The sequence below is a fragment of the Marmota flaviventris genome, chromosome 6, assembly GCF_047511675.1.
Source record: "Marmota flaviventris isolate mMarFla1 chromosome 6, mMarFla1.hap1, whole genome shotgun sequence".
In the NCBI taxonomy this organism is placed as follows: Eukaryota; Metazoa; Chordata; class Mammalia; order Rodentia; family Sciuridae; genus Marmota; species Marmota flaviventris.
This window is the reverse complement of record NC_092503.1, coordinates 16185261-16207971: the sequence shown is the minus strand read 5'-3', so window position 1 is coordinate 16207971 and position 22711 is coordinate 16185261. Positions and strand designations below refer to the sequence as shown.

The 22711-nt window shown below is 43.9% G+C and overlaps 1 protein-coding gene and 1 long non-coding RNA gene across 2 annotated transcripts in view; one reads left to right on the top strand and one right to left on the bottom strand.

Annotated features, from left to right (window-relative positions):
* Positions 1-2565, top strand: part of LOC139706016 (uncharacterized) — a 39761-nt gene extending 37196 nt beyond the window's left edge. Inside the window, exon 2 of the long non-coding RNA XR_011707698.1 lies at positions 2414-2565. This is a non-coding gene — a long non-coding RNA (uncharacterized lncRNA). The remainder of the gene's footprint in view (positions 1-2413) is intronic.
* On the bottom strand, positions 1229-21683 carry Raet1e (retinoic acid early transcript 1E). Its single transcript, XM_071612915.1, has 5 exons — positions 21588-21683; positions 3897-4160; positions 3376-3642; positions 2385-2531; positions 1229-2147 (listed from the first exon to the last, which is right to left on the bottom strand). The coding sequence occupies exons 1-5, from the start codon at positions 21667-21669 to the stop codon at positions 2059-2061; spliced, it is 849 nt and encodes a 282-aa protein (XP_071469016.1). The 5' UTR covers positions 21670-21683; the 3' UTR covers positions 1229-2058.
* Positions 21684-22711: the final 1028 nt, after the last annotated feature.

Below are 22711 nucleotides of genomic sequence, written 5' to 3'. Positions count from 1 at the left end.
TGCTAGCATTATTCTTTGTCTTCAGGAAAGTTACAGAAAAAAGAAACTTCTATGGAGATTTTCCAAAGTTGCAATCCACAGTTGCCATGTGGAATGTTAGCAGCTTTGTGAAATGCTCAAGAAGGTCCATTGTTTAAAGTTACTATTAAGCAGGCAGGCTTAGAAGTAGCAGAGCTGGTGGAACATTGTAGTCGTCTAGCATGAGAATTCCTCTATCCCTGGGAGCTATGTGCCTGAGATCAAGGTTGAAGCTAAGCCTCTTATGAAGATCCTTTTCATGCAGGGCATTATCATAGCAGCTAGGCATCTTATGCAGCCACCCAGGAACATTCCCAGGCACCAGATGTGCCACAGCCATGAGGTCATCAGAGACCCCCAGTCTCATTCACTGCTCTCCCATTCTTTGTCACCACTCTCCACAGAGGTTATCATGCTCAGAATTCTCCATTCCAGGAAGTTGATGCCTGAGTTTAAGGTTTGAAATGATACAGCTCTGCGCCTTCCCAGGGAGCTTCCTCTGGCTGGGCATCACCATAGCAACCAGGCCACCTTGACCTCAACCATTACATAGGAGGTTCCCAGCAGAAACACAGACATGAGGCAGTTAGAAATCATGGTTCAACTCACTGCTGTCTACACTCAGGATTTTCTGTACTAAATCTGTTAATTTTGTTTCTCCCTCTGTGCTGAACCAGTGCTGCTACCACTGCTGCCAAAACCAGCTCAGTTTCAATGTACTCTTTCTTCTTTGTTTTACTTACCCAAACTTCAGAGTCTCTAAGCCACTGTGACTGTCCAATATTGAGTTTCAGTGAAATCGCTCTTTTACCCACCTTGCAGAGAAGCAGTACTCCTGCTGCTTGAATCCCAAGCCATGGAGCAACTAGGAATGCAGCCTTCCTCTAAACTGCCATCATGAAACCCCCAAATCCCCCATAATTTGACTTCTATTACTAAAGATTAGTTTTGTCTCTTTTTAAAATGTAGATAAATTAAATCATAAAGTATCCATTCTTTTGTGTCTGCTATTTTCCTCCTATCTATGAAAATTGGGTCTAAGACAGTCATAGATCCTATCTATGGGAGCTACGACCAGCATGGCCAAACTAGCAGAAGATTCCGGCGAGCGGCGATGAGAGATTGGAAGAAATAAAGAGTTAACATGCGTGGATCTTGAAGATAAAACAGCTGCGGTTGGATGGAGGGCTTTAGAAGCAGGTCTAAAAAATTACACCAGAAATCTTTATTATATATGTCTCTAAATCAGGGATTAAAGACTATGCAAGCATTATTCTTTATATTCATGAAAGTTACAGAGTTAGCAACAGTATAAAACTATTTCCTCAGTTACATTCTACATTTGCAATGTGCAATGTTAGTAGAATTGTGCATCTCTCAACAAAGTCCATTGTTTTAAGCTACTAATTCACAGGCAGATTCAGGAGCAGCAGAACTATTGAAACATTGTCCTTATCTTAGGAAGGAAGTTCCTTCATTCCCAGGAGCTGAGGTACCTGAGAATAAGGTTGAGGCTGATAAGTCTCTAGCAGGGAGGACGTCTTCACAGCAACCAGGCATCCTATGGCTTTGCACCAAAACTTTCCTAGCCACCAAGTATGCCACAGCCACGAAGTCAAAAGGGATTGCAATCTCAGACACTGGTCTACCAGTCATTGTCACTGCTCTCCACAATGGGAGTTAACCATATTTTTTATAGGGTAACTGTTCCAGCTATAAACATGTCACACTTTATCCTTTCTTTTGTTCCAAGTGTCACAACAAGATGTTAATATATCCACATGTCACTTCACTCTATGGCCTTAATCCTTTGGGTCATGACATCTAGGGAGTTAGCACAGTTGACTTGTGGTTTCTGCTCATCAGTAACTTAAGTATATATAAAAATAAGTGTAAACACATAAATAAACCTCATTATACCAGGATTTATACCCTTCTATTTCATTTTCTTCTATAAATAATGAAAACATCCACAGTCTTCCCAATTGCACCCAAATGGAGGACAGTTTGTTGGAAAGAATGGCAGAATAAAGACTGTCATCAAAGGACACTTCTTGCCATCACGAGTTGGTCTGATGATGTTGCCTTCCCATGGTCCACAGAATTCATAGTTGATGATGAAACAGCTTCTACAATATGAAGGAAAATTATTCACCTATGTGATATTATCCTAGAGAGCAAATAACTCCTCAACCAAAGATCTGAACCCGACACTCACACAGGTTTTCCAGATCTCAGAACCGCCCCAACTCAGGAAGAGACTCCTGTATGCCCTCCCCTCACTGTCCCAAGACCCTACCAGACTAAGACAGACACTGCTCCCCACTAAAGGAAAAAACAACCACAGAAAACAGACTATTCCTCACCTTTAATTGTGTCTTTTTTTTTCCTCCAGAAAAAGAAGATGATGATGAAGATAATTATGATTAGGCCACTGGCGACCCCTATGATGATCATGGAAACAGATCGGTTATGTGGAGACTGCTCGGTAACTGGGACTCTTGATGTTGTTGCTAAAACAAATAAAAGAGCAAAATCGCTGTCAGATTTGAAAATATCCATTCTTCAGCACCTGTGATCCCATGCAGCCCATGGGACTCATATATTCACTGACTCATTATGGGACCACTATTCTACCAGGTCCTGGGGGTACAGAGATGAACAGAGGTTGTGCCGTGTCCTTATGGAGCTCACATCACTATTGAAGGGGACAGCAAATGTCCATCCATTTTGGCATATTTATTGTACTTATGACACTTTGGCGGTTGACACAACTGGTGGTGCTTAATTTTGTCTGAGGGGGTAGGGAAGGCTTCATAAGAAGTTAACACTGAAGCTGGTTGAAGGGTAATTATAACATAGGGAGAAGAGAAGGCCTGAAAGCTTACAGAAGTATATATAACTTGGGAACTAGTTAGCAGACTATTAAGACTGGATCATTATTTAATGGAGAATGGGAGTTCCTACATAATGAAGGGCACTTAGGAGGTGAGATGGGAAAGAGAGACTGGTGATAAATCCATATGGCTATCACTGACCATCCAGACAGGAAGCCCATCAAGAAATCAGTCAGTCATTCAGCCCAACAAATTTTCCATTACACACACGCTAATATCCTACAGGTAAGCCATTAGGCATTTATTTATTTATTTTTTAATTTTTTTAGCTATAGATTGACACAATACCTTTCCTTTATTTATTTATGTAGTGCTGAGGATTGAACCCAGTGCCCCACTCATGCCAGGCAAGCACTCTACCACTGTGCCACAACTCCAGCCCTCAGAATAAGACCTTTAAAGAGAACTCTCACATCTTTCCCACTCTGCTGAGCTATATCATGAAAACTCAGCACCCTACCTGGCATTTCCTCCAAGTGCTCTGAGAATTCCCTGAGCCAGTGACTGCAATCTCCCATGGAGACCTTCCTTAAATGTTCTCTCAGTTCTTTGTCATTCTCCCACTTCTCCTTGATCTCCCGGGCTCTAGGATTAATCACTGTCCACTCCATGTGCATCACATTTAAGCAGAGAGATGGCTGTCCAGCAATGCTGAAATTCCAGAATGAACCAATGTGATTTTTTCCTTTAAGCTGACAAGACATCTTGGCCTGCAGGGTGAGATGACCTGCAATACACAACAAAACCATCATCTCCCACTCTTGATAGATCCATCACCTCCTAATAGGTTGAGCGTTTCTCTGCACATTTAGAGGCCTGTATTCTTTCTCCCAGGCTTGCCCTTTCTTCTCCATTAATTGCCACATCCCTCTAAAGCTGGCCAATATTCAGCTCTTTTACACCCAGAGCCTCCTCCATATGTGCACTCCACCCCTTCCTCTCTCCTGCTCTCTCTGTCTCTTCACCCCATTCCATACTTACCCCTGGCCATCTTTTGTTCCAAGTCCATGTCAAGCAGGATCGTCCTGAGTTCTTGCCCCAGTTCTCTCAGCATTTGAGTCAATTGTGTCCATGTTTTGGTGGCATTCACCTCCCTTCCCAGGTGACCCAAAGGTTTGATCTTATTGCTCTCACTGTCATACTGAAGGAAAGTGGTCTTATCCACTGAGCCCTGCACTTCACACCAGGACTCCCCAGGTCTGGACTGAGATTTGACAGTGAAGTCGAGGCAAAGAGAGTGGGTACCTGTGAGAGAAACATGGAAGTGAGGTTCAGGACAGGGAGAAGAGGACCATTAGTTCCCATCCTTCTGTGACTCCCAGACTCCCTCTGAAGGGCCAGGCTGGCAGAGGGAGGAGTCTTCATCCTAAACCTCCTCTATCTAGATCTTTTATTTGGTGTCACCTTTAACTGAGGTTGTAGGATGCTCTCGTGCTATCAGGGACCCCGCACAGGCAGAATGTAACCAGGAGGATTAATCTGAAAGCACTTTCAGTGATCTCAACCAAGTTCTGGGCACAAAAAATACACAATGGTATCTGTTCTCCTGAAAATTAAAACCTAGCTGAACAGACAGTATTTCCAATAGAGTGGAAAAGGAGGCACCAGGGATCACAGGTCAATTCATCATGGTCTTGGTGTTCAGGCTGGTCATCATGGAGTAGATGCAGGAACAAGGCAGCAGAGGGGAGCTGCCACACAGGAGCACAGAACCTAGTCTGGTGTCCTAGGCTGGAGCCCTATGAGCTGATCATCAGATTCCAGGGAACCTCTCCAGCCTAACCATACTCTCTGGTCATTCTTCAGAAGAGATCTCCACTTGTTTGTACCCATAATGGAGCCCCAATCTCTCCTCCCTGTTCCCAACTAGTTCTTGCTAATAATCGTGGACCAGAGTCTTCCAGGCTTCTACCAGCAGCATAGTAGTAGTAGCAAAAGAAGATCTACAGCAAAATATACTGGAGACATTCTATTGAGAATAAATCACAGAGTAACAGGCAAGAAGGAGTCAGGCATGTGCGAATATGCCTTTTCTCCTGTGGCATGGGCTGGCCCCAAATCTACAATGGTGGACTGAGAACCGGTCAGTTGATATTCAGTGAAGAAAAATGTTGTCAAAGACATGTTTAGCAGGTAATGCAACACAGAATTTCCTTTTAATAGAATGCTCAAACATAGAAAAGGAGATGTTAAAAAATGAAAATTCACTGTGAATACCCAGTCTCTGTAGGGGAAGCAGAGCTTGCTGGAGGTTACTGAGCTCCTTCCTTCTGCCCTTCTTCTACCCACTTCTCCTCCTCCTTTTCCTGCCTCGTTGCCATCTGTTTCTTCCCATGTCTATATTTTCTCCCAGCCTCACTCTCCTCGATCACATTAAATCTAATCTTTTCAATTTCTTTCATCTTAATGATTGGGATCCATTTGCATTAAATACATCACAATGAAAGATTCAATTAATATAGACACAAGTCCTAACGCCCCAGAATTATTTTTCTTGTTGAGAATAGAGGATGACAAATATGATGACTTTGAGGTTGATAATGATGAAAATGAACACAAGTAATTCTTTAGAATGGTCATTTCAGGTGCTGGTGTAAAGGGAATGAATTATGAAGGCAGTCCCCTCAAGGCAATAGTGGCAGTTTTGAAAAATGTCTGTGCAGTAAATAATTTCCCTTGTGGACTTGAAAATGACACCACCTATGGTCTTGACATGATGTGTGGTTCAGCTGGACCCTGGAAGCAGTATCAGGGTTCAACAGAAAGCAGCAAAACTTGCTGCTGCTGAAGATGATGATTTTGTTAATAAGGAACCTAAACAAAAGCTCTAGTGAGAAAATCTCTGAGACCCAGCAGCTGAAAATGCACAACAGTGACACAAGAACAGGAAAGATGCAAAGCCACTGACACCAAGATCAAGAGGTCAAGAATCCTCCTAAACACAGGGAAAAACTCCTGAAAAACCAAGGACCTACTTCTGTTGAAGACAGAAAAGCAAAAATGAAAGAAAATATCAAAAAGGTGCTTCACTTCCCAAAGGGAAAGCCAAGTTCTTCAATTATGTGGAGAGATGTTTTTGGATGATTGATCTGGAGGTAATTCAAGATCTCTGGCCCTGGAGGAAGCTTCTTTAAGAAAACAGTTTACCAGTTTGTCAACATTTTCTGTCTTAAATTTAAGAGACATATGATCTACTAAAATTGAGTCAGGAGGGTACAGAAAATTTGAACAGATCAATTTAGGAACCAAATTCCTCAAGAAGACTCCTAAAGCACAGGAAGTAAAATCAAGAATCAATAAAAGGGATGGTATCAAGCTAAAAAGCTTCTTCTTAACAAAGGAAACAATCAAGTATGTGAAGAGAGAGCCTAAAAAATGGGAGAAAATCTTTGCTGCCTGCTTCTCAGATAGAGCATTTACTCTAGGATATACAAAGAGCTCACAAAACTTAACACCCAAAAACTAAATATCCTAAGCAATAAGTGGGCAAAGGACCTGAACAGACACTTCATAGAAGAAGCAATACAAATGGTCAAAACCTATATGCTAATTGGTGCAACCACTTTGGAAAGCAGGGTGGAGATTCCTCAGAAAACTTGGAATGGAACCACCAATTGACCCCTCTATCCCACTCCTCGGTCTATACCAAAAAGACTAAAACCAGCATACTACAGTGCCGTACTCATGTACTTTCTGCTCAAAATGTACCCTTTCTGTCCATTGGTGTGTGCCACCATGCCTGGCTTTATCTGGCTTTCATATGGAGAAAAGTAATTGCTCAGTTTTCAAAGAGGAAACATCCCATCCTGCTGACTCACTCACTGGGTATCACAGAGGAATATGGGTACACAAAGGTCCTGCATGTGAAGGTTCCTAGTACTGGCAGCATTGCTGTCCCCAGCTGCACATACAGAGACCTCTGGAGTGAATACAGCCCTGATGCAGGCAGCTTTGCCCTAGCCAATCCAGTGGGGAAGGTGGGTGAGATTCTGTCTGCGTCATGCAAATCTAGTTTGGCTTCTTTGGCTGAAGCTAAGAAGAAGCACCCTCATGGCAGCCATGACTACCCCATAACTGGTGGATCCAAAGTTAGAGGTTCAAATACCTGAGCAAGGAAGAATTGTTGACTTTTGTTTTTGTTTTGTCTGTGTTCTCTTGTTTTTAAAGAGAGAGAGAGAGAGAGAGAGAGAGAGAGAGAGAGAGAGAATTTTTAAATATTTATTCTTTTTTTTCAGCGGACACAACATCTTTATTTGTATGTGGTGCTGAGGATCCAACCCAGCGTCCCGCTCATGCCATGTGAGCACGCTACTGCTTGAGCAACATCCCCAGCCCATCTTTTGTTTTTACTCATTATTTTTTCATACATTTATCTAGTTTTATTTACTTTAAATTTTTAATTAGTTTTTTTCTCTCTTTTTTTGAATCCCCCTTTCTCCTTTCTTTTTCTCTCCTCTTCTCTGAACTTTTATCTTTTCTTTTTTTGCTATAGGGTGGATTGAACAAGTCCATTGAGCAGGAATGCAATAATCCAGGCTAAAGAGGAAGGAGGCATAGATCAGTGTTGAGAGCCATGCAGGTCAGAATGATGCCTGGCATTTGCCAGAGGGAATGTTTGAAAGGTGATGCCAGCGAACCATTGAGATGATAATTGGAGTTAAGCTATATATAATTGCTGTGATGCTGGATTGATTTTATTGTATATTTGACCTTTACTGTCGGGCAATGGGGCGGCTCTTGCTGCCTTGGGTGCCCACTGCTTTGGAGTTCTGGCGCTACTTTGGAGTTCTCCAGGGGATTCCTGGAGGATTCGCATTGGTTGGGGAAGTTATGGAGGAGGGATTTCCGGTTGGTGTGGTGTGTACCTGGAGGAGCTGCTTGCATTACTTTTGGGAGAGGTTCCCGGGAAGCGTGTGGAGCATGCTGGTGGAGTTCAGAACTAATGTTTGTTCCTGCTTGAGTGGCTCCTGATTGTGCCCAGCAAGACTGCAGCAGATTAGGGTTGAGAAAGAAATGAGAGATATAGTAAAATAATGAATATTTTATTTCTAATCCAAATGAACAGTAGGAATGATATGTAGCTAATATAGGATTTTTAATAATCTTCTTTCTTTCTTTCCTTCCTTCTTTTCTCTTTATTTCTTCTTTCTTCCCTTCTCCCTTTTAAAAAATTATATTTTTTCTATTAATTTGAGTCTCGTGGACATTTAACTCTCTAGTGTATTTTCTATTATCTCTGCCTCTTTCTTATCCACAATTATTTGTGCTGTAGATATTTTTAGTACGTTTTACACACACACACACACACACACACACACACACATAATGTGGTTTGCTTTTAATTTTTGTTGTTACTGGTGGTTGTTCTCTCCTCTCAAAGTGGTGCTGAATTGAACCAAGCACTCTGAATGCATTGGGTGTGTGTGCTCTGCTATACCCTCAACCTATTTGAGAGAATTTGTACCTTATATACCATCCATGACCTAATCCTGCTCAAACTTTGGTAGATATCTCACCCTAAAGGAGAGGGGAGAATAGGGAAGACAAAAAAGCTCCTAGCTGATGACTCGGCCCCAAGTAGGCACAGGTAGGTGGTGGAGGCATGAGGACCCACGATGGACATTCACCCCTTAGCAACACCAGAGAGAAATAACACAACTGTTGTGGCCATGCCATCTGTGAGGGTCCCTGGCAGAGGTTGCTCTCAAACTTTTTCAGAAGGCACAGTGCTGACAAGTCTGGAGGAGTGCCCTAGAGAGCACACCTCATATACCTTCCTACCTGAAGTAGCAGAGGGATCCCGCACATGTGATTTCTACAGCAAAGGTGGATCTCTCAGGTTCTGACATAGTACTCAGAGAATCAAACCCTACCAAACACAGCCTAAGAAAACACAAGGAATTAACAATGCAGATTCCGTTTGGAATTAACTCAACACTACATGGAAAACTAATATCCGAGAGCACATCATCAAAAGAAGGCTGCTCAATAAGAAGACCCCCACATAAAAGTGGAAGAGAGAGCCATCCCAACAGATGTACACAGCTCAACATAGAAAAACAGGAAATGCCAAAAAACAAGACTGCTCGCTCATATGCACAAATGCCCGAGTGATCAAATTCAAAGACATTGAAGTGGATGAAATGGGGACAAAGAATTAGAAAGATTGTTAAAAAGGCAATACCTTCAAAGGAGATACAAATAAATAGCTGAATGAATTAAGGAAAACGATGAAGAATAGGAAAGAGCATTTCAATAAAAATATGGAAATTCTGAAAAAGAACCAGGCAGAAATCTTGAAAATAAAAAAAAAGTATCGTAAAGAAATTTATCAATTAAAAAGCTCAATGAGTCAAACTAAAAACTCAGTTGAGCTGGGCACAGTGGTGCCTGTAAACCCAGGAGGTAGGGAGGCTGAGATAGGAGGATTGTGAGTTCAAAGCCATCAATAAGAGGCACTAAGCAACTCAGTGAGACCTTGTCTCTAAATAAAATACAAAAATGGGCACGGATGTGGCTTAATGGTCAAGTGCCCCGAAGTTCAATCCCTGGTACCAAATAACAGTGACAAGAAGACCACCTCAGTTGAATGCCTCAGCAAGAGACTAGATCAAGAAGAAGAAAGAATATTAGGGTTTGAAGACAAGGTATATGAAATTAGCACATTCAAATCATAAGAACAAAAAATAAATAGGAAGTGTTTTAGCTAGCTTTTTTGCTGCTGTGACTAAAGGACTTAACCAGCACAGTTGTAGAGGAGGAAGAGTTTATTTAAGGGCTCATGGTTTCAGAGGTCTCAATCCACAGATAGGAGGCTCCATTCTTTGGGGCTCAAGGTGAGGCTGAATATCATGGCAGAAGAGTGTGGCAGAGGGAAGCAGGGAGTGAGGTCTCCACTTGCTAGATATGAATATATACTCAAAGCCACACCCCAATTCCCACGTCCTCCGGCCACAGCCTACCACCTCAGTTACCACTCAGTTAATCCCTCTTAGGAACTAAATCACTGATTGGGTTAAGACTCTCACAACCCAATCATTTCTCCTCTGAACCTTCTTGCACTGTCTCACACATGAGCTTTTGGGGGACACCTCACATCCAAACCATAACAAGAAGAGAATGTACAAGATCTCTGGGACAACAGTAAAAGACCCAGCATTTGAATCATAGGTTTAGAAGAGGGATTCAAGCTACAGACTAATGGCATGGAAAAACCTATTCTGTGAAATAACATAAAATTTTGTTAGAGTCTGTAAACAAGTCTGGATGGCGCCTGGCAAAATGCCAGAGGGAGTGGTTTGTGAAGTAACTCCAGTGAGCCATTAAGTGTGAAGATTCCTTATTGGTTGACTGATGTATCTAGTTTATGCTAATTAGATAAGCTGTGTGGAATGTATAAATACCGTTCCTGTCCTACAATAAACGGCTCCCATTCGTGCTGTATCAATCTACACAAGTTATTCGTCACCCCCCTGATTATTTTGCTGCAGCTGGACTGCGGCAAAATTTCTCAAATCTTGTGACTGATGTGGACATCCAGGTACTGGAGGCATTTGAACCTCAAATACACACCACCTGGGAAGAATCTCTCCATGATGTATTATAGTTAACTGCAAAAAGCACAAAAAAAGAGACAATATTAACAGCTGCAAGAGGGAAGTGCCAAGTCACTTACAAAGGCAAAGCTAGGAGAATAACAGCAGATTTCTCAGAAGAAACTCTAAAGGCCAAGAAGGCATGGAACGATATATTTCAAACCTTGGAAGAAAATAACTGCCAACCTGAATGACAATATTTGCAAAAGTTATCCTTCATAATTAAAGTCAAAATAAAGCCTTGCAAGGTAAGTCTAAATTAGAAGATTTATCAGCACTAAACTAGGATTGCAGAAGCTAGTCAGAGGAATTCTACACCCAAATGAAGAAGGATTTGAACAAAATACACTGTCCTTTGCTGGACACCATAGGAAGTACTATTTCAAAGTTTTTATTCATTTCTTTTTTTTCCATTTTCAACATTTATATTATGCAAAATTTCTTTGGATTATCTTATTTTTACACTCTATATTTTCAGCAGGTGCAGCGATAAAACTTAAATACTGATATAAAAATGTGTGTGAAATGGGAAATGAAGATGTCAGTGTACAGTCTGATTCCTGGTTGGGGAAATTGTATGGTGCCCAACAGATACACATGTCTTGTTAGTAAATTTACTTATTTAAGAAAAAAAATAAACATATCGGTTTTTCTTTCAACTTGGGTATATGATTTTCTTAATTGACTCTCATATTGCTACAGCATAAATATTTATTATTTAGCCCTAACTACCTCATATACAGAATTTCTAGATATTTCTTTTATTTTAGAGGTGCATTGACAAAGTTACTATGGCACAAAGGGGTCCATAAACTGGAGGCACCTATCCTACTGATTGTGAAAGGCCCCAGTTCTGTTCTCCAGTCTTGCACACACTAAAGGTTAGACTAACTGCTACCTGTTATTTCACACAAATGCAACCCCAGCATCTGCCCACATATCTGTTCTTTCTTTAACCCACCCCTGCTCACTGACGCCCAACCTGACCCTCCCCAAACCCAGGCTGATTAGGGAAGTCTCCAGCTTTCTCTCCAAGAAAATTATCCTGACCTTGTGGCTGTATTTGATATAGTCTGGGCCTCCCCATGCCTTTGTGTCACCCCTAATCTGTCATTAATCATGTCAGGGAGCCATGCTGTCATTGTCAAAGAGAAGGACAAGGTTTCATCCAGCCAGCCATGGACCAATCAGCACAGCTGTTCCAGTCTGGACTGAGTCATGTTGAGGCTGTACTAAAGACAGTGAGCATGTAGGAGTCGGTCAGGGGAGGCTGGATGGGGAGAAAAGAACCCTTTATCCCCCTGCCCCTGTGACTCCAGAAGGAACCCATTAGGGTTGGCTGGTAGAGCAGGAGCCTCATTCTCAAGCTCTACATTTTGAACAACCATTTGGCAAAAACATGTTTTGGAGAGCTGTTACAATGAGCAAAAACCTGGGCTGGGTATGGGGCATGCTGCCGAAGAACAAGCGTCTCTCCTCCAGGTACCTATTGTACTCTACCTGAACACAAAGTTAACTTTCAGCAGACAATGAACAGCCAAAGCATCCTGGGAAATGTGGTAAGTGAACAGTAGGCTCAGGTGGTCAGAGGGCTCCTGAAGGAGAAGGTGGAAATTGGCAATGAGTAGGACACAGGGAAGTAAGATTGTAGGGAGATTCTAGAACCAAGGATCTATTTCCACAATATCCAGAGAGTGAGGGAGTTTCTGGGAAAGGAGTCCAACCTTGAGTGATAGGAGACAAGATTCAGATCATGGTCTGCAGGATCATTGGCAGAGGATGGCAGGGTATAAGAGAGACAAAAGTCAGAACACATTTTTTTTTTTTTTTTTAGATCACAGGCTGTAAAAACAGCAAGCTGGATTTGTCCCCTGGCCAAAACTTCATTCTACCTCGACTGGTCAGTGGAGGACATGTAGCACATATCACCAAACTGAGGGAATGAAAAAAGTATCAAATTAACTTTTGTAGTGTTATTCAGAGCATCATAATAAAAAATTTAAGAAGAAATTTTGTTTATTGCAGAATCCACTTCAGTTTTGTGTATTGTTTCTCAGTTTTACTATAGTTGTCCCTGAAAATATTTTTAGTGCTTCAGATATCTAAAATTTTTGGTTTTGATTTTTTTTTTTTTTAAACTGGGTATTGAACAACTGAGTCACATCCCCGGCTTTAAAAAATATTTTACTTAGAGACAGGGTCTCTCCCCTGAGCTGCCTGGCACTTTGCTAAATTGCTGAGGCTGGCTTTGAACTCCCAGTCTTCCTGCCTCAGCCTCCCAAGCTGCTGGGATTACAGGCGTGTGCCACTGTGCCCTGCTGAGTGGAAAGTCTTCATCTGAGATGAAGGCCTCTTGTCGCGACCCCTTGCCCGCAAGGAAGACGCAACTCAGGAATCTTCTTTCAGCAGTTTATTCAGGCCCTTGATATTTCTTCTTCTCCTTCTCCTCTTCTCTCTCCCCCGGATGCCCTCCCAGCCTTAATAAAGCATCCCAAGCCCCAATGCAAAGCTGCCGCGTGGAACTTTCTCACAGGGTGGTGAAAAATCATGTGCCAACTCTCTCAGATAAGGAGTTGTTTGTCACATACCACAGTGGAAGCCGGCGCCATCTTCTAATGGCGGCCACGGTCTATAGGAACGGCTCACCACAGTTCCCCCTTCTGTTTTATAAAACAATACAGGCGAGAGTAGAGGTCCTATCCCACTGTGCAGAAGTGGCTGCATAGTATGACTCAGTCCTAAGGAGGGCCCTTCCCCAGATCTGAGGCCATATCAGCCGACGCCTTTTTTCGTGGGGCGGGGCGTGGACGCGTCTAACCCGCATGCAATAGGACATGCTCTCCTTGAGGTCCACGTCAAGGATCACTCAAGTGCAGTGCCTTGCCTCGCATCCTGTATCGTGACGATGGTGGACGAAGGGGGATAGCTGAGGCTGAACTGTGGCTGTATTAATGACAAACAAGTTGACAGCACCCTGAAAGAAAGGCACGGACTTTAAAGCGATAGTAAAGCACTAGTGTGGAAACCCATCTGCGTGCAATGGCAGCAAGACCAGCAGAGTGCAAGGGCTTTCCAACACTAAGAGAATAACAAGGAAAGTCATGTCGATCCCAGTGCAATGTTATAATAACTTGGGGTGCAACGACCATGACAAAGGTTTACTGTTTAAGATGCGCAAGCCAGACTTGAGGTGAGTTGCCATTTTCTAAAGCTGCAAGAGCTTGTATGATCATAGCCTTTTCTTGTGCATGGCGAGTTTTAAGGCGACAGAGAAACCACAAACAAAGTACAACACCGAAGCAACACATTGCCCCAAAAATGCCTACTCCCACCCACTCTTTGAAGAAGGAAAAAGCAGAAGATATCCAATCGGTGAATTGACCCAAAGTCACGGGATCGACACGGGTACTGTTCAAGACAGCTATCTGGGTTAGTTGAGACTGGATCATGTCTTCCGCTGCCATGGACCAATTTCCGGCCAAATATTCGCCAATGATGCGGGAGGCATTCCTGGAATCATTAAATCTGACAGAGGTTATACATAAATGTGCACGTTGGTCAACACAACCCAAAAGCACCAAGTCAGCCAATTCTTCTACCTGAGCTTGGAGTAAATCTATCCTTTGGTTGGCAGCTAAAATCCCTGACAAAATATGTTGATTAATTGAATTTTGGGATTCAAGTATGGTGGACGTTTGTTGAATAACCTGATTAATAGTGGCAGCAGTTTGTACTTGGCTGGCCATGGCTACTCCAGCTGTAGCTGCTGCAGCAGCAGACACTGCCACAGCTGTCACTATAGCTGCCATAATTCCAAAATCTCTACGGGTTCTAATCAATTCAACAATAGGAAAGGATTCTGGATCTGCAGTAACCGGGATCGGGACAAAGGTTGGAATTTTCATAATCACTGCCATAATCCAGGAGCCATTCCAACACTCAGACAAGTAGCAAGTAACATTAGAACAATTAAGCATCCCCTGTAATGTAACATTAGCCAAAAGAAACAGGAACGGAGATTGGAGACAGACTGCTGCGGAGGGTAATGTAGCATTAGATAATTGTGAATTATTTGCAAAAATTTTAAGCCTCCTACCTCGCTCCCAGTCTTGGGTAGTGCCAGAAACATTAAACAGCCAACTTTGGACTCCTAATATTTCCCTGGGGAAACACAAGCGCGGACTAGACTAGCCCAATCTGAGGGATACAAAATCTAGTAAGTCCCTCCACCTGAGTGAGAGTGAAAGCGGCATCTATGCCATAAGTACGGACGGATTCTGCCAAGGTTTTAACTATCTTAAAGTCTAAAGGCTCATGATATCTTCCCCTATTATTGTCCTGAAACACCGGGTACGCAAGTCCCATATCTGTATTAACTGTCCTCCAAACTTGTGCATGAAAAGACCTCCCGGAACCTTGGCTCCCCCCCACATACGGGGGTGGGGCAACAGGCATCATATCTTCTTCTAAATTTTCAACCTCCTCCTCCTCAGAGTTTTGTTGACCAATATTAGATCCCTCCCCCTTCTTACAGTAGGCATGCGCGCCTTGTGTCTCCTTTTTCTTCTTTTTTACTTTTATCTTATGTAGTTGTTGCAACAATATATCAAGGTCCTCAGAACACTCTGAGCTGCTTGTGTCCTCAGATGTTTTGAATTCGGTCAAGTCTGGATAGAGCCTTCTCCTATTTTTATCTTCAGGCTCTTTTGCCTTCTCACTACTGTTACTTTTGATACTCTCTGCCACTTCACTATGTGATCCTTCAGATTTTTCCTCATGTAGTTGTTCAAGAACGGCCTGACCCTCACTCACAGCTTCTTGGCATTTACCATCTGTAAGGCAACTACGGACCATGTTCCAAAGGGGTATCACCCCACCCTCTAATATGCCCTGCTCAGATGCAAAGTCAAGATCTTTGCCTAATTTATCCCAACTAGGTACAGTAAGGCTGCCCGAAAATGCAAACCACGGTGCAGCGATATCTATCTTCTGTAAAAATCTCTGTAAAGTACAATGTTTCACTTCCAGGCCCTTGGAACGCAACAGGCCATCTAGGGCCAGGAGAAGCGGACTTGAAGATGCGGCACCCATGACACAACAACAAAAGAAGCACAAAAAACAAAAGCGAAAGTAGAAGCAAAAGTACACAGTGCAGCTGCAATAAAATGTAAGGCTCTCTCTGTGTTTACAGAGGAGCTGCCCCGCTTTGGTCGCGGATCCCATTTACTAGGGACTAACCCCGCTTTGGTCGCGGATCCCACTTACCTGGGACTAACCGGTGCACCACCCCTGACTGCTGAAAGTTCTGGTTCCCGGGTTTCGGCACCACTTGTCGCGACCCCTTGCCCGCAAGGAAGACGCAACTCAGGAATCTTCTTTCAGCAGTTTATTCAGGCCCTTGATATTTCTTCTTCTCCTTCTCCTCTTCTCTCTCCCCCGGATGCCCTCCCAGCCTTAATAAAGCATCCCAAGCCCCAATGCAAAGCTGCCGCGTGGAACTTTCTCACAGGGTGGTGAAAAATCATGTGCCAACTCTCTCAGATAAGGAGTTGTTTGTCACATACCACAGTGGAAGCCGGCGCCATCTTCTAATGGCGGCCACGGTCTATAGGAACGGCTCACCACAGCCTCTTCCTCATGTTTTCTGGAAAGTTGAATGTCTCCCTCCACTATCTGATTTCTGTGCTGTATCCATATTGTTCTGGTCTCCTCTGGCTCCAAATTCCTGCTTCCACTGAACACTAGTTTTTCCCTTGTTTCACTGTCCTTGCCTCTCCATTCTCTATAATCCAGAAACCCAAGTAGAATCCTGGGGATCTCTTTAATTTGACTTTGTCACATAGTCACTATACAACGCAATAAGAGAAAACATGAAGCTATCCTGAAGATTTTAGTGTACATACACACACAATACAAACCACAAACAATATTCATTTGGCATGGGAATCTCCCACATTTCCACAAATGAGGAGAAAAATTCTATCAGAATCTGATCACTTCTCATTCTCATCCCTGCACCCACCCTAGTTCATCCACCAACTTTTACCTGATGCCTGTTACTACAGCAACCTTCTAGGTGGTCTCTCACTTAATTGGACTGTGACCTTTATTTTAAGAAGCAGAGTCAGGGCAAGCTTTTTTGAGATATTTGCATACCATCTGATGTTCACAAACATAAAACTGGCCCTTTTACAATGTTCAATTCAGTATGTTCTTGGGTATATTCACAGAGTTGTGCATCTGGTTTTGCTACCTAATTCGACAACATTTTTATCATTACAAGAAACTAAGGCCAAATCTCTAATGGAACTCACATCTTCACCCCCTCCCTGTAGCACCTGGCAACTAGTAATCTACTTGGTCTCAATGCTTTTGTCTATTCTAGACATTTCATATGAATGGAATCATACAATAAGTTGGTTTTGTGATTAACTTCCTTCACTTAGTGAAACTGTGACTTTGATTTGTATTTTCCAAATACTAATGATATTAAACATCTTTTCATGTGATTATTAATGACTAATGTATCCTCTTTGGAGAAATGTCTAGATCTTTTGTGTATTGGGGAATTTATCTTGTTGACTTTTAAAAGACTTCATATATATTCTGGATACAAGTTTCTCAGCAGATCTATGATTTAATAAAGAAAAATAAAATTATGGAATTTAAAATAAAGAATTATGAAATTATGGCATTTGCCTGTAAATGGATGAAAATGGAGAATATCCTGCTAAGTGAAGATTCAGAGAGACAAGGGTCAAATGTTTTCCCTCATATGTGGAAGATAGAGAGAAATAAGCGAAAGGAGATGGTGAGGAGGATCAGTTATCAAAACAATACAGGAAAGATCAGTGGAGTAGAAGGAGATAGGGAGGGACGGGGGACAGGAAAGGGAGGAAATTCAGAATGAAGTTAACACAATCATGTTATATGCATGTATAAATGTAACACAGGGAACTTCTCTTTTATGTGTTTGGAAAACATCAACCATGGATGGTAAATGGGTGAGTATGGGGAGGCTCAATGGAGGGGGACTGGGGGAAGGGGGGAAAATAGGGACCAAATTGGAGTGGGTCAGATTCCCTGCATGTGTGATTGTGTTGGGATGAATCCAGCTACCATGTATAACTAAAATGCCCTAAGAAAAATAAAATAGAAAGGATTTTGAAATTTACAGAGATATGTAAGTTTAATCTGCTTTAAACATTATATAAAGTCTGCTCTCAAGGTCACCAGCATTGTCTATAAGTTCATTGGTGATGATTGCTAAAGGCTGGGGTCTATGGTAGAAGTTGGATTTCAGAACTGGGGTCCCAGTAGTAAAGGAGAATAAAAATGCTGATAACATAGACTCCAAATAGGCAATGAACAGGTGGAAGAAAAGTGTGTGCAATGGTGCAGACAGTGAAAAAGGAGGAAGTCAGCCAGGGACCTGACACTCAGGGAGCTAAACCCGGGGTTGACAGATCACAGGGAACCTCATAGCAAAGTACCTGGGCAGGCAACTCAGATTCTGCCTGATTTCAAGAAGTGAAGCAAACCCAAGGATGGACAATCAGGCAGCTGAGTGTTGATACCCACCCAAAGTCTGGTTATTGGCTCAGTTTCCAGACCTGGGCCATGTCTCAGAGCCTGAAATCATTCCTAGGAGGAGAGACATGGCTCTCACCCTTCAACCCCAGAGCCAGTTCAGTGTCCCTTTTCAGCCTGTCCCACAAGGCCATATGCCCATTCACATGGGACTCTGGAGAGAGAGAGAGAGAGAGAGAGAGAGAGAGAGAGAGAGAGAGAGAGAGAGAAAGCATTCATCCTGGAGACAGTGTGAGCTGACCTCATGTCCAGGCATCTGAAGCATCAATATGGCCCCCTGGTACTGACAATGGTGCATGTGGGGCCAGGAAAGAATGAACCTGTCCCAGGTTCTGCTCATAGGGGTCATTTCAAATTCCCTGAATTTGTAATAGAAATGAACAATCATGGGCTTGGTGGGTCACATGTGGAGTTAGAGCTACCCTAGTAGGGAAGGCCAAGGAATCTTCTGACACTGTCTCCCCCATTTCCCAGATACTATATTTAAATAATATCTCATCCTAGAGAACTCATGGAGATTTGTACCAATCTAAAACCTTGAAAGACACATGTAGTTCAACTTTATCCTTTCCAATCTTATTTCCATCCCAGACCCTGGAATTTTCTGTAAAGGGCTTACTATTACATATTTTAGGCTTTGCAGTCCTTGTTACAACCACTCAACTCTGCTCTTGTAGCTCAAAGGCAGCCATACTAACATACATTCCTACCAATCTTGTATATGTTTTCTTTTCCCCTCTCCTGCCCCTGTACATCCTCACTGGCTTTAATTGTGATTTTGTCCTTGATGCTTGCCATTCTAGTTGGAGATAAAATCATTGTGTAGTTTTTCATATATTTCCTGCTCATTGGTGCTTTTTTTTTTTTTTTTTTTTTTTTTTGAGAAACATGTTTATTTCATTTGCCCACTTATCGGCTGGGTTATTTGGAAGTCACGTATTTGGGAAATTAGGAATGAAACTACCATATTATCCAGTTATCCCATTCTTTGGTATTTATCCAAAAGAATTAAGCGAGAATATTCAATAGAGATAAAGGAATATCCATGTTTATAGCAGCACAATTGACCATAGCCAAATCAGTGACCCAGCCTAATTTTCTGTCAACAGACAAATGAGTAAAGTAAATGAATATATACACCATGGACTTTTATTCATCCCTAAGGAAGAACAAAATCATATTGTTTGAGAAAAATGGATGGAACAGAAGAGGACCATGTTAAGTGAAATAAACCAGACTCAGAAAGTTAGGGTTCATACATTTTCTCTCATATGTAGAGACCATAGAGAAAAAAGGAAAACAACAACAACAAATATCATGAAAATAGAAAGGAGACCAAAAGGGTAGAGAAATAGGATGAAGGGTTGGGAGGAAGGGAGGAAAGGGAGGGATCCTACTCAGGATTGCTTTATCTATTTTGGTTCTTTTACTCTTCCAGATGAATGTTATGCCTGTCCCCCAACCTAGTTTTATGAAGGTTGTCATTCATATTTCAATGGGGGATTTCATCAAGTGTAGATCACTTTTGCAAAATTGGCCATTTTGACAATATTAGTTCTGCCTATTCATCTTCTAAGGTCTTCCATCAACCCTGGGTCTGGTGTATGCAGCCTACCACTGAGCTACATCCCTGTTCCTATTATGTATAATTACAATGCACTAATTAAAAAACAAAAAATATGGGCTTGGGATACAGCTTACTTAGTCGAGTGCTTGCCTCGCATGTACAAGGCCCTGGGTTCAATCCCCAGCACCACACACACACACACACACACACACACACAATTTAAAGAAAATTCTATTTTTTCACATGACTCTTGATATTTGTCAAAAATACAAATGCATCTCAGATGTACTTTATGACAAATGAATAATTCTCTAGTAGAAGAATTTACCATACTTTAGTTAACTGTTTTCTTACTGATTGGAATAGGAATATTTCAAATGTAAGAAATCCTTTTGTGATATTTATCATTTTAATTTAATTCCCTATTTTTATTGGTGCATTATAGTTGTTCATAATGGTCGCATTTGTTGTTACATATTTGTAACACACAATATAGCAACAGAATTTGGCCAATATAATTCCCGTGTATTTCCACTTTCTCTCCTCTCCTTCTTCCCAGGAGCACTGCAGGATCTGGCAGCTGTCAGAGCCCAAGTCCGAGGCCCCGCCCCCAGAAGCACCCAATTCCCGCATCTGGCTGTAGCGCCCTCTATTTGTCACCATCGTCCTCCCCTGCCCGCCACAGCGCACGCCCTCCTGCTGCCTGGGCCCTGGTGTCCCAGCTGAATTGTTGTTCAGATCTCCGTGGTGGCAGAATCTCCACTTCCTGCATGGAGGTAGCACTGGGGACCTACTCCCACTGATCTCCCTTTGATTTTCATGAGATACCTCCCCCCACCTTTCTTTCCCTTGAAAAGAAAATTCTAAAAAGTAGATATCGCATGAACTTGGAAGGGACTGGACCTGCCACTATGACTCAGGACGACTTGTGATAGAGACTTCTATGCTGGGCAAAGGGGCCTCAAGGAGTTCAGGGCAATTCCTCCCTGGAAACGCACAACACCTCTCCTGGAGTCCAGAAGTGAATGCCACCCGCAGCGGGAAAACGCACACCCTTTCACAGTGGCTCTTTGGTGCTCCTGGGCCTCTAGAGACTCTCTAGCCCCCCTCCCCCTCCAAGGAGTAAAGTCAGAAGTGGCATCTGGGACCTGTACCAAGCCTTCTTGCTATCTACTGCCATCTCGCTCCCTCCCATCCTCCTGCCTTTACCCTTTCCTCTCTCTTTGGCTCCCTGGTCTAACTAGGTCTGTGGCTCCCTCCGCAGGTGCAGGGACAAGCGCCTGAAGCAGGGCACGCACCTGAGGGGCAGAGCCCGCAGGGGAGGTCTGGGGACTGAGAAGGGGACAGAGGTGTCCCCGTAAGTTCGATTCCTCAACTCACCCGCTGGCGCCCTCCAAAGAAAGTAAGGCGGGAGCAGAGCCTGAACGCTAAGAATGAGAGTAGCTCAGACTACACCTACCATCCTTAAGAAGCCCAGGAGCAGGGCAGGACCCGGGCAGCTGTCTGAGCCTTTTAAGTCCGAGGCCCCGCCCACAGCAGCGCCCAATTCCCGCGTTTGGCTGTAGCTCGGTCTATTCGTCACCATCCTTCCTCCCCCGCCCTCCAAAGCGCACGCCCTCCTGCTGCCTGGGGCCCGGTGTCCCAGCGGAATCACGGGAACATGGTTCAGATTACGATGGTGGCACTGGGGACCTACACTAAGCCATCTCGCTGTCTTCTGCCATCTCGCTCCCTCGCATCCTCCTGCCCTTACTTTTTTGTCTCTTTTCCGCTCCCTGGGCTACCGCGGTCCCGCCACTCCCACCGCAGCTGCAAGATCTAGAACCTGCTGCGATGAAGTGTGACCCAGAGCCCGCAGGAGAAGCCTGGGGAATAAAGTGGGGACGGCGGTGTCCCCACAAGTTCGATCCCGCAACTCACCGTCTGGCACCGCCCAAAGAAAGTCAGGCTGGAGTAGAGCCTCGATGATAAGAATCAGAGTAGCGCAGACTACACCTGCCATAGTTAGGGAGCTCTTGATCACCGTGGGACCTTGGCCGCGGTGAGAGCTTTTAAAGTCCCAGGGCCCGCCCCCCAGCAATGCCCGCCTCCTGCGTTGGACGTAACTCCGTCTACTCTTCTTCCCCTCCCCCGCGCCCTCCAGCTGCCCAGGACACAGTAATGTTTCAGAATCGCTGCTGTGGATGGATCTGGTGCACGTTCCGCTTCCTTGGTGACACTGGGGACCTATACCAAGCTATCTCGCTCCCTCCCATCTGCCTGCCCTAACTTTTTCCTCTCTTTTCCGCTCCCTGGGCTACCTTGGTCCCAGGGCTCCAACCGCAGGCTCAGAGTGGAGAACCTGCTGTGGACCAGAGGGACAAAGCCCTCAGGGAAAGTCTGGGGAGTGAGGAGAGGATGGAGGTGTCCCCGTAGGTTGGATCCCTCAACTCACCGGCCCGCACAGAGCAAAGAAATTAAGGCGGGAACAGAGCCTGGATGGTATGAATGAGAATAGCGGGTTCTGCACCTGCCATCCTTCAGGAGCTCTGGAGCGCTGCTGTACCTGGGCAGCGATCAGAGCCTTCAATGGTCGAGTCCTGACACCCGCCCTCACCCCCGCCGGTAGCACCCTGCCTCTGGCATCTGGCCATAGTTTCTCCCCCTAGTATTCCCCCGCCTGGTCACCGTGTCCTTACAGAATCATAGTTCGGATCACCTCTGTGGCTGGACCCTGCACGAGTCCCACTTCTTGTATGGAAGTGGCACTGGGGATTTACACAAGCCATCTGTATCTCTCCTGCCATCTCGCCCCCTCCCATCCTCCTGCCCTAACTTTTTCCTTTCTTTTCTGCTCCCTGGGCTACCTGGGTCCCAGTGCAGATGCAGGGTCGAGAACCTGCTGCGAGGAGGTGAACTGGGGCACCTAACCTGCAGGGGAAGTATGGGGAGTGTGGAGGGGACGAAGGTGTCCCCATAAGTTCGACTTTCCAACTCTACAGCTGGCACCGCTCAAAGAAAGTAAGGTTAGAATGGATGCTAAGAATGAGAGTAAGTAGGCCTGC

Excerpts from the sequence above, each read along its gene's own strand:
- Raet1e (XM_071612915.1), bottom strand. The coding sequence starts at position 21,669 with ATGGCAGGTGTAGTCTGCGCTACTCTGATTCTTATCATCGAGGCTCTA. Across the intron at positions 4,161-21,587 it reads TCTTTGGGCGGTGCCAGACG|GTACCCACTCTCTTTGCCTC; the intron begins GTGAGTTGCGGG and ends TTTCTCTCACAG. Across the intron at positions 3,643-3,896 it reads GGAACAAAAGATGGCCAGGG|GTCATCTCACCCTGCAGGCC; the intron begins GTAAGTATGGAA and ends TGTGTATTGCAG.